The following is a 12585-nucleotide window of genomic DNA, read 5'->3' on the forward strand; positions in this document are numbered from 1 at the left end:
GGGTCATTGTGCCAGCCCTGCTCTGTTTCATCAATGTCAATTAGCCAGGATACCGGAAGAAATCCCCTGCTCTTTTACTGTTAATTGAGGCGGGGGAGATCTCTTGAGTATGACAACTCATCTCAGGAATGACTCCACTAGCTCCACCAAACTTAAATTTGAGTGTAGTGCTCTAATCCTATGACTTTCTGACTCAGGAATGAGACTGCCATCAATTCAAAGACTGAAACTAGGAACGGAAAGCATTTTCTATTTAAAATACTGTTCAGTTCATGTTTATTATATGAAAGGATGAGGAAGGAATATTGATCAGGGTACAGGTGACAGTTCTGTGTTACAACCAGCATCCTGATATCTTTGCTTATTACAACAAGGCGGCAGGATTTCAATTTAATACTTATGGCAGAACATTGCCTTTATTCCAGGGTTTGTTCATAATGTGCTGTGTCGTACGACATAGGTGATCGTCGTCTTTCCGTGATTGTTGGCAAATTTTCTACAGAAGTGGATTGCCATTGCTGCCTTCTGGGCAGTGTCTTTACAAGACCAGTGACCCCAGCCATTATCAGTACTCTTCAGAGACAGTCCGCCTGGCGTCAGTGAACCTGTGATGTGCACAAGCTGCTCAAAGGAGCATCCACCACCTGCTATGTCTTCATGTGACTGTGGTTGGGGGTGGAGGGGGGCTATGCAGGTGCTACACCTTGCCCAAGGGTGACCTGCAGGCTAGAGGAGGGAAGGAATGCCTTACACGGTCTTTGGTAGAGACGTACCTCCATCCTGTCGCCCACTTTCCCAGGGTAGGGGAGTCTGAGGACGTCGTTTAAGGTGAGGGGAGAATAACAAAGGGGATCTGAGGGGCAACTTTTTCAATCAGATGATGGTGGATATATAGAACTGAGCTTTCAGAGGAAGTGGGTACAATTATAACAGTTTATCGACGGGTACTTGGATGGGAAAAGTTTAGAGGGATATGGATCAAATACAGGGATTAGTTTGACATGGTTTGGCATGGATAAGTTGGGCTGAAAAGCCTGTTTCTGTGCTGCATAACAAACTTGATGATAATTCATTACTAGCTAATATGTTTGGAGTGACAGCCTAGCTTAAATACAAGTCATACAGCAGAGTTTGAACCCATGCCTTTTGAAATTGAATGGAATGTCCTGAGAACGAAGTCTGAACCACAACTGTTGATGAATATGGGACTGCAAATGCTTGCCTCTTTAGAGAATGTTTAAAATAAAAGCACAAAGTGCTGGAAATGCTAAATGGGCATTTCTGTGGGAAGACTGATGTTGGTCATGAATAGACCGTGCTGTTGCTGAACTTCCATGTAATGAATTGGAAGAGAGAACCTCTTCACAAATGTACTACACTTCTACAGTCCCATCAGTCCTTGCAATCTTCTTTCAACTCTTTAGCAAGGATTTGAAAAGAGGGGAAAACAGTAAACAGCAGGGAGTGGGACAAAATGATTACTGCCTTGAAAAAGGTGACGTACCTACTAGATGGAGAAAGGCTGATGGGGCTCTTCCTTCCTGATTCAATGTGACCTTATTATTTGCATGTAATAACATCTATAAATGTTAATGTTACTGCAGAAACAAATCTACTCACTTTTCTTCATACTCCGTAGAATTTTCATACTCTGCAGGTAAATACACAGAGAGAGAAAGAGAATGAATTACAACTAGGACTGGTGCAATGCTTTGAGTTATTACAACTCTTTTACCATTTTGATTTCTGTCCCTGCCAGCAGTAGATTTAGAAACAAACCCGGCGAACTGAAGGAACAATGATAGCTGGGGGTTTCTTTCACTGAAACGAGAACCAATAGCTGGCTCATGCTTGAAATACATTATTTTGAGATAAAGTGTGGAACAGGCCATTCTGGCCCAATGAGCCACACTGCCCAATCACAGAATAATTTACAACGGCCAATTACCTACAAACTGGTACATTTTTGGAACGTAGGAGGAAACTGGAGCATCTTGGGAAACCCATGCATTTACTGGGAGAGACGTACAAATTCCTTAAGAGACAGCATTGGAATTGAACTCTGAACTCTGACACCTCGAGCTATAATAGTGATGCAATATTGAGGATAACACAGAGTATATATGGTTTCACAGTGGGCTGGGTACAACAGAGTGCCAAATAACTTGGCTGACCTCCAGTTTTGCAGGACTGATCTTATCAAGGTGGTTAAATTGTGAATTATATACAAATAAAAAGAAAAACAGAAGCTTTCCCCTCCGGCTGTGCTGTGGGAAAATGATCCAGAAGAAACCTACAGCTATTCAGGAGTGAAATCAATCAGAAAGAAGAATTTCACAAAGACAAGAGATTCTGCAAACGCTGGAAATCCAAAGCAACATGCACACAATGCAGGAGGAACTCAGCAGGTCAGGCGGAGACTACATTTCACGCAGGATAGAAACCTGGAACACCCTCCAACTAATCAACTGCAAAATTCAAGAATGAGGCTGATAGGTGTTTGCTCTGTAAAGACAGCAAAGCAGGTGGAGAAAGGGCAGCTGCAGCAGAACGGTGTCCAAAGGCTGAATCACCTACTGTTCTCACAGCTCCCGGAAATGAAACTTAGCCCTTGTGTCTTAGCGCCACCTGCTGTAATTATAAGGTTCTGCAGTTCATACAATAAGTAAAATATACTGTATTAACCTGCTTGTTAATACAAATATCAAATCAACCAATCTTGTGGCAGCAACTAAATGCACAAAAGCATGGAGACGTGGTCAAGAGGTTCAGTTGTTGTTCAGAACATACATCGGGATGGGGAAGAAATGTGATCTAAGCAACTTAGACCATGGAATGATAGTTGGTGCCAGTGGTTTGAGTATCTCAGAAACTGATGATCTCCGGGGATTTCCATGCACAACTGTCTCCAGATTTTGTAGAGGATGGTGTGGCAAACAAAAAATAAATCCAGTGACCAACAGTTATGTGGGCAAAATTCCCTTGTTAATGAGGGAAATCAGTGGAGAATGGCCAGACTGGTTCAAGGTGACAGTAACTCAAATAACCACACGTTACAACAGTGGTGTGCAGAATGCACAACATGTCGAACCTTAAAGTGGATGGGCTACAGCAGCAGCAGATGATCATGAGCATGTGCTCAATGGCTACTTTATTAGGTACCTCTTGTATCTAATAAAGTGGCCACTGAGTATACTGTTGATCATATAATGAAAAGTAAAATATTATTGATGCATATAACTTATCTGCTGCCAAGGGCCAACAATTAATGCAGGTAGATGTGTTGTTGAACAAGCAAGGAGGAAAGGAAGAGAATTTATAAAAATATCTATTTATGCACTTTCACTGTGGGTAATGATAATATTAGAAATAGCTACCTAAAAAGCCCGTGTTTAGAAATAGAAATAGGCAGTTTAGCCTCTTGTGCCTGCTCCACCTGCAACTAAGATTCTCTCTGATCTTTTATCTCAGTGCTACTTTCCTGTAATAACTGCACATTCCTTGATCCTATTAATATCTAAAATCCTATTGATCTGTCTTGAATATGTTTGGTCTCCACAATTCTCTTGACTAGAGAATTCAAAGATTTACTGTCCTCAAGGTAAAGAAACTCCTCCTCTATGGGTCTTCCCATATTTTCAGAGTATGATTATTGATACCCCAGGAGAAACATTGCTAGGAGAATTATTGACTCTGCATCAACTTTGTCTGGCTTCACAAGAATTTTGTACATATCTTTAAATCATTTCTCATTTTTCTCCACTCAGAATATAGGCTCAGTCTGCTTCAACTCTCAAACACACTACACCAGAAATAAATCTGGTGAACCCCCACTGTATTCATCTTCACAAATATCCTTACCTAAAGAGACCAGGCATATAATATTCCAGCTAGAGCAAGAGTTCTCTACATGTGCGCTCTGATCTTGTTCTATTAGAGGCACATGGAACAATGCACCACAGAAACAGGTCCTTCGGCCAACAAGATCTGTGGTGAATGCTGTGCCAAATCAAACTGAGCCTCTTCCACCTGCACATGATCCACATCCCTTCATCCTTGCATGCTCATGTGTTGATCTAAAAGCCTCCTAAACACACTTCCACCACTACCTCAGGCATCCACCACTCTCAGTGATAAAATATTTGCCCTGCACATCTCCTTTTAAATTTTCCCCTTCTTACCTTGAGACATATCCTCTATATCTCTGCCCTGGGCAGAAAAGATTCTGACTGTCTACCCTGTGTATGTTGCCCATAATTTTGTAAACCTCCATCAGGTCTCTCCTCAGCCTCTGATGCTCCTCAGAAAGCAACCCGAGTTTGTGCAGCTCATACCATCTAATCCAGGCAACATCCTGGTAAACCTGCATCTTTTCCAAAGCTTCCACATCATCCTTCCTGTAATTAGTCACCAGGACTGCACACAAGCAATGGACCACTTGTCTTCCTGCATGTTAACTTTGTTGGGTGTGCACAAGAACACCCAGATCTCTTTTCACCAGCACCTTTCAATGCTTCACCTCTTTTAAAAAAATACCCCATCTTTTAATTTTTTTTTTCTCAACCTATGTGGATAACTCTTCACTTTTCCACATTATGTTCCATCCATCACACTGCTGCTCAGTGCCTTTTTTGATAATAGGAGCAATCCCAGCAGTATCTTTCACTAAGTGGAAAAGGTTTGTAGGATTGAAAGAGGAGGCTGAGACTAATCGAAAGAGCTTTAGAAAGAATCAGTGCAGGAACATGTCACCTTGCCACACTTCATTATTCTATGTACCTTCAATAGGTCTGGTAGAATGAGTGGTTAAAAAGGTCACCCAATTGATCTGTCAGCAACCACTACCGGTGAAAATGTCAAAACACATTTAGATTCATTTCTGGCATTCTGCTAGCTGGATGCAGCTAATCACTGAAATCAATTTCTATCAGTTTGAGGACAACAAACCTAGACATGAGATGTGGAAAATCCCAGCGATGGAAATCTCTAAGTAGCTTAGATCTAAAGATACTCCTCTTCCTCCCCAAACATGTTACACTCTCTGCATGTGAAATTCATCTTGCACTGCCATTAATATCATAGGGGAGGTTGAGGGACCTGAAGGCACACACTCAAAAACAGTTTCTTCCACTCCATCATCAGATTTCTGAATGGTTCATGAATCCATGAACATCACCTCACTATTTTTGCTCTCTTTTACCACTACTTACTTAATTTAATTATATATATTCCTTATTGCAATTTATAGTGTATCTTTCATATCTTGCTCTGTACTGCTGCCACAAAACCACAAGTTTCAGGACAAATGTCAGTGATAATGTACATGATTTTGATTCTGATTCACTATGTCATATAATGCTACTTTCTGCAATAAGTCTATTTCATTTGCTTTTCAAATTAACATACACTGAAGCAAACAGAAGTGACTTCAGAATGGAGTGCAGTGTGCAGCTTCTTTCATAACCAAATGTTGGCAGTCGCCATTGTTTCAAACCCTGACAACCAGTTTCAATGTGGTTTGATAGATCCTGCTTATTTCAAAGAATCTAGTTTATAATTGTGTCCTTCTTTTCTGTGACTCTGTTCTGTGTTATGCCACTCGCTTGTGTTTTTTTTTAAACTGCTTAATTGAAAGGTTGCTACCAATTCCTCAGCTGACTTTCCAAGACTGACTTGGAGACTCCATGAATTGATTTATCTCCAAGATGCAGTTGGAGCAAAAGCCTAGGGAGAAAAATCATAATGTTTTTTCATTCTCTCTGAACATGTTCATGTTTAGTTGTACAAATATCAGAGATAGTTATTAAATCAAGTGAACAACACAAAGCCTTTCAAGACTCCTCTGCCTTTCAAGACTCCTCTGCCATTCAATATTAACAGGATTGGATCATCGTTTTCCATGCCAAACACCCATTCTATCCTCATACTGTTTTCTGAGATTTTGAGATGCCCTCTGCCCTCTGTGGTAGCAAATTCCACAGCCACCACCTCACCCCACCCCAGTGAAGAAATGTCTCATCACATTCCGAAATCTGTGACTGTGACTCTCATTCTGGACATCACAGTCAGGTGAAATAACCTCTTTGCATCCAATCTGTTTAACCCTGTGAGAATTTCAGTTAGATCCTCTCATTCTTCTCAACACTGCGGAATACAAAAACTCCAATGTATCGGGGCCGAGTAGCTTGTTAAGTGTTCAACCAATCCACACAAGCAGAGAGTCCTGACTCATGCCTTGTAAATGGCAGAAGGACTTTGGGACAACAAGACAGAGCCATTCACTGCTAGATAGGAAACCTGTAACCTGCTCTTTTAGGCACATTATTTACGTGTCTAATCAAATTTGTATTCAGTGACAACCTGGCTCCGCAGTAGAGCATGGAGCTATACTTTGTGCTTGTGTAGTGTGCAGGAATGGAAGAAACCACAGAGAGGAGTGGACTTAGCCCAATACATCATAGGCAAATCTCTCCACACACAAGATACTGCCTCGGGAAAGCAACATCTACCATCAAGATGTCCACCATCCAGGCTACGCCATCTTCTCGCGAATACAATTGGCAGGAGGTCCCAGTGACCACAAGAAGAGCTACTTCCCTTCAACCATTCAGTTCTGGAACCAACTTACACAACCCTTATTACCACCTCAGTATAGCACTGTGACCACTTTGCAGTACTCTGGACATTTTTTATTTTTCTAATTTTGTTCCTTCTTGTATAATTCATGATTAATTTATATTTTTTCTTTGTGAATGTTGTGTCAGTAATGTTATATACCTGTTAAGTTTTTCATAGCACCAGTGCACATGTGCTTGTGATGATAAACTTGACTTCTACTTTGACAACTGTTACCTTCTGCATGAGGCCAAGAGGAGGCTACCCTCAGGGTGGTGGAGCCACACCTAGTGTCTAGGTACCCCTGAACCGATGGTATGAATATCAACTCCTCCTTCCAGAGAACAAAATTCGGGCACCTCCACCCTTTCCTCTGTCCTGAAGAAGGGTCTCGGCCCAAAAAGTCGACTGTTTTCTCTTTTTCATAGATGTTGCCTGACCTGTCGAGTTCCTCCAGCATTTTGTGTGTGTTGCTTTAGCATCTGAAGATTTTCTCATTTATTATTACCTTCCATTGATCTGCCCATACATGCAAAGGCTTTCTGCATGGATTTTTAGTTGTCTCATTCTCTAAGGAGCTGTAAATAAAACTAAGCACCCTTAAAAATCCCTTTGCATTGGAAGAGAGATTATTGATGAGGCAGATACTCTGGTGTCGATATCCTGAGGTTTGAAAGGTTGACCTTCCGTATCTACAACCATGTTTCTTTATGTGGTGTGTGGCTGCAAGGATTGGCTTGGTTGCTCCTCGAAGCCCATTAACTTCAGAGTTAGCAGGGCCTTTCATTGTCATTCTCAGCCAAATGCTGGCTTGATGCCAAAATGGACAATGTCACCTTTCCTCCGGAACTGTTTATGCCAAGGCTGTGCTGAGGTCTGAAACCAATGGACTTGGCAAAACTCAAATTGGGGCTGTAGCAAGGAGATGGTTGATGAACATGATTAGTGGTTAATAACACTAACAGTGACATCTCCATCACTCTGTTGATGAGTCAGACTAAATTTGATGGTAAGTACCAGAGAATATACTGAAACTAATTAATTGTTAAGAATTATCAATGTAGATATGAAACTGGAGTCAGATCAAAGACCAGTTTGGGCAAGAGCAGGACATTACTTTCTCTAAAGGCAGATTTAGTGGCCGTTTTATTTTTGGGTATTTTAAACCTGTAAAGTGGGACTAAACACACACAAAACGCTAGAGGAACTCAGCAAGTAAGGCCGCATCTGCTGAAGGGAACAAAAAGTCGATGTTTTGGGCTGAGACTACTTCTGGGTGGCAGGGTAGCACAATACTTTACAGTACCAGCGACCTGGGTTCGATTCCCGCCACTGCCTTTAAGGAGTTGGTATGTCTTCCCCGTGATCGATTAGGTTTCCTAGGGTGCTCCGGTTGCCTCCCACATTCCAAAAGATGTACTGGTTGGTAGGTTAATTGGTTACTGTAACTTGTCTCATGATTAGGTTAGGATTAAATTGGGGGATGCTGGGCAGAGCGGCTGGAAGGCCTACTTCGTGCTGCGTGTCAATAAATAAATATATCAATCAATCAGTCCTTCATCAGAGATAATGAAGGGTCTCAGCATGAACAGATGACAGCTTGTTCCCCTCCTTAGGTGCTGTCTGATTTGCTGAGTCCTTCCAGCATTTTGTGTGTGTTGCTCTGGATTTCCAGCATCTGCAGAATCTTGTGATTGTAGTGTGATTCAAATTCATTTTCTTGATTACAACTCTACTAGCATTTCTACACTTCCTGACTGAACCTTGGTGGTGCGGCCATTGTGGACAAAGCATCATAGATATACCGTGTATAGATCGTGTTGGTGTTGTAGATGCCACACTGATAAAGGGGAAGTGAAGGAATTTCTCAGTGATTGCAACAATTCGTTAACAATTCATTCCACTGATGTTTCAACAAATAATTTTAATTTAGAATTGTGAACTGCCCTGATGATGTTCCAGTCTGGGTCAACAAAACTGAAACTGTCTACCACATTGAGCAGATGAGATAGATGAGTTTATGGATGTGATTAAAGGGAAGTTAGGTCAGAACATGAGGCAAAGAACAGAAAAATGTGGCATTGGGAGCTGCTGACAGGAATGGGGTCAAAGAACATTGTCCGTTTAGAGTCAACAATGAGCATTGACCAATTAAGCCAAATTCAGTGACAGTTATTTCTGCTTTCTCACTGTGCTACTTAAAAACAATTCCCCAGAACACTTCCCTAAATGGGCATCAACTATTTTTCCTTAATGCAAAGCCACAGTAAAAATACAAAGTAAAAAGTTTAATTTGACATAAGATATAACCAGTTCAAAAACAGGAAACATTGAGGAATGCCTTATGTTCAGTGAGGATAATCAAGGAACTCTTCTTTACCTTGCTCCTCGTGAAGAGCTTATTCGCATCAGGTGATGATCTGGGACAGGACATCTCAGGAGGTGGAGCTGAGTTGGAGGCACACTGTGACAAATCTGTGCACAGATAAGACACACTTAAGAAATAAGGTGCAGAAAGGCACAGTTAAAAATCCCTGGAGATAGTAAAGGCTTCACCAGGGGTCAGAAGTAGATTGGTAACATATACAGTAATCAGTGGGAAGACTCATCGCAAGGCTCAGAGGGATTTACCACAGAAAATGTTGCAAAAAGTTAAAAGGATTACAGATGGAATTCCCAGAAAGCAGCAGGATGTGGGAGAGGGAGAGGCACTGGGATACACATTGGGTGATTCACTAGCAGTGTTGCAAACTTATTGGACCTTTAGTTTAATGCCGACACGCACGTACAAGTAAGGAGGTGGGTTAAAACAGACATTGCAAGAATTAATTATACTCACTTAATGAACTTGGAAGTACTAACGATTCAGCCTTCCTATCTGTAAGAAAGGACAGGTCTATGAGTAAATAGGTAAATAGAAGCCAACATAAGTAATGCAATGCCTTCGTATTATTAGGTGGTACAGTAGTGCAGCAGTTAGCATAATGCTTTACATCATCAGCGATTGGAGTTCATTTCCAGCCACTGCCTGTACGTTCTCCCAGTGAACACAAGGGTTTCCTCCAGGTACATCAGGTTCCTCCCACATTACAAACATGTATGGATTGGTAAAGGTTAGTAAATCATGGGTGGGCTACGTCGCACTGGAGACACGGTAACACTTGCGGGACTGTGTTGGTTGTTGACATGTTTCACTGTACTTACATGTGACAGATGAAGCTAATCTCTTTTTCTGAATCATTAATTGATCTTCCAGTAGATGCCATCACACTTTCCTTCCTCAATTTACACAAATGTTAAAACTAATGGCCTGTATTGACCATTGATATTAAAAGATTCATAAACTCCCAACTCAATTAAAATTCACTCAAGTTGCATGCAAAGTCAATAAGAGCAATCAACTTTGTTAATATCATGGTTGATTTTTTAAAAAATTAATCTGCAGATTTAATATACAGTATATTAGAAGTACAGACATAGCCAAGTAGTTACTAGAATTATAGGCATAGTTACTAGTTACTACATTTACTAGTGCAGTTAATAGCTGTTCTAGCCATGGGTAATATTATAAAATTTTGCTGTCCAGGCTAACAGTTACAAATAAAATTAAGCACTGAGGTACATACATAATAAAGTTAGAAGAATGATAAATAACTTTAATACGGTCACATGAACCCTTTTCATAGAGCGTGCGAACAAGATGAAGAGGATGAAGTTTTCTAATTATTGTATTTGTTTAGAGATACAGCGCTTTAGCAGGCTCTTTTGGCCACAAGCCCATAGTGCCCAATTACTCTACAAACACATACGTCTGAAATGTGGAAGGAAACCAGAGCATCTGGAGGAAACTGATGCAGTTATAGGGAGAACACAAACACCTCACAGACAGCAGCGGAGAGTGCCGAATAAATTAATTATCTTTCACTCAAAAATAATGTAGAAATATAAGGTCCATGTCAACTCACCCTTCCTAAAGCCCCTCAATTTCAAACTCTGTAACAATAAAACAGTAGATCAGTTTTTGCTTACACAGTTTGTAGTTAATTAAGTTCTGACAGAAAGAGCAGAGATAGCTTCTCACAGACAGAACCAGATAGTGATGAGAAAAGAATAATTTTCAATATATTAGCACAGTCTTCAATCAGTCAAGAAGGAAACTTATTGATGTGGACCTCAGACCTGGCACAAAGCATCAATCCCTGTCCATTTATATGCTTCTAAGACCTGAACTACTAATAGCTTCTGGAAGGATACTGTTTCCACAAAAGTCTTCCAAATTCACTAGCAGCATCAGTGAACCAACTCCCATGCCAAACGTTCCAAATTGCACCGGTTACTCTTTGGCCATACCTCATCATTTGTGTGCCCAACACCAGATTCCCGTGCACAGATGTTCTCTTTGGAGCTCGAAGAGCTTGCCAGGCAGACTGATGAAAAGGCAGATAGAGGGGCAGGGGGTTTCAGGGATGCAAAGGTCTGAAATAATGAAGGAACTCAAAACAAAATCCAGTGACCTTCAATGCAGAGATTCCAAGGGCATGCAGATTTGGAAATTTCAAGGAAATTGATGATGAAAGAGAAATGGCTTCAGTCAAAGTTAAAGTAAAATTTATTATCAAAGTATGTATATGTACCATATACTACCTTGAGATTCATTTTCTTGTAGACATTTACAGGAAAAATAAAGAAATATAATAGAATTTACGAAAAACTATATATAAACTAGGTTGAGTTGGTGGTGAAGGCGGCAAATTCAGCGTCAGCATTCATGTCAAGAGGACAAGAGTATGAAAGCAAGGATGTAATGCTGAGGCTTTATAATGCACTGGCCAGACCACACGAAGTATTGAAAGCGATACTTGGGCCCTTTATCTAAGGTGTGCTGCCACTGGAGAGGGGCCAGAAGTTGTTCACAAGAATGATTTTGGGAAAGAAAGGGTTAACCCATGAGGAGCTTTGGATGGTTCTGGGCCAGTATTCACTGGAGTTGAGAGGAATGGGGTGGGGGGGGAATCTCATTGAAACCTATCAAATGTTGAAAGGGCTCGATCAAGTGGATGTAGAGAGGATGTTTCTTATAGTCGGGAGATCCAGGACCAGAGGGCACAGCCTCAGAATAGAGAGACATCCATTTGAAACAGAGATGAGGAGAAATTTCTTTAGCCAGAGGGCAGTAAATCTGTGACTCAGGAGGCCAAGTCATTGGGTACATTTAAAGCAGAGTTCTTTATTAGTGTATCAAAGGTAATGAGAAGGCAGGAGAATGGAATTAAGAGGGCTAATAAATCAGCCCTGATGGGCCAAATGGCATAATTCTGCTCCCATGTCTTATTTACATATAAACACAAACTGAAAAGCAAACAATATGTTCTATGACAAACTGTGCAAATAAAAAAAATACCGAGAATATGAGTTGCAGAGTCGCTGAAAATAAGTCTGTAGATTATAGAATCAGTTCAGAATTGTGGTGAGTGAAGTTATCCACACTGGTTCAGGAGCCTGCTGGTTGTAGGCTAATAGCTGATCCTGAACCTGGTCGTATTGGTCTTAGGCTCCAGTACTTCCTGCCTGATGATTCTAGTGAGAAGTTAGCGCTCCTTGTAAATGTGCCCCATGGAGAGAGGGCTTTGCCTGTGATGGAGTTATTGAGCTGTATCCATCACTTTCTGTAGACTTTTCCATTCCTGGGCATTGGTTTCCCATACGTGGGCATGCTGCAACCAGTTAGGATAGTGTTTTGCTGGGAGTTATGTAATTGGAAAAAAAATTAGGGTGGACAAGAGAGGAGAGGCCACATTCTGGAATGAAGGCCATGGTTAGATTTCAGTGGGAGGGGAAGTGTGGTGGAAGCTATGCAGTTTCCATATTGAGGCTTGAGTACTTAACAGACCGAGTCAAACAAGGTGATTAGAAACAGCTGGAGGTAGAGGTAGCGATAAAGTAAGATTTTTCCTCTCAACTCAATTTGCT

At 41.1% G+C, this 12585-nt stretch overlaps 1 protein-coding gene across 2 annotated transcripts in view; it reads right to left on the bottom strand.

Annotated features, from left to right (window-relative positions):
• The window catches only part of LOC132381106 (tyrosine-protein phosphatase non-receptor type 22-like), a 116008-nt gene that overhangs the window by 7991 nt on the left and 95432 nt on the right, over nucleotides 1–12585 (bottom strand). For both annotated transcript variants that reach the window (XM_059950334.1, XM_059950333.1), the window contains exons 16-19: nucleotides 10581–10608; nucleotides 9455–9493; nucleotides 8996–9090; nucleotides 1621–1651 (exon numbers count right to left, since the gene is read on the bottom strand). In XM_059950334.1, the coding sequence (XP_059806317.1) occupies nucleotides 1621–1651; nucleotides 8996–9090; nucleotides 9455–9493; nucleotides 10581–10608 (193 nt within the window). The remainder of the gene's footprint in view (nucleotides 1–1620; nucleotides 1652–8995; nucleotides 9091–9454; nucleotides 9494–10580; nucleotides 10609–12585) is intronic.

Source organism: Hypanus sabinus, chromosome 25, assembly GCF_030144855.1.
Source record: "Hypanus sabinus isolate sHypSab1 chromosome 25, sHypSab1.hap1, whole genome shotgun sequence".
Lineage (NCBI taxonomy): Eukaryota > Metazoa > Chordata > Chondrichthyes > Myliobatiformes > Dasyatidae > Hypanus > Hypanus sabinus.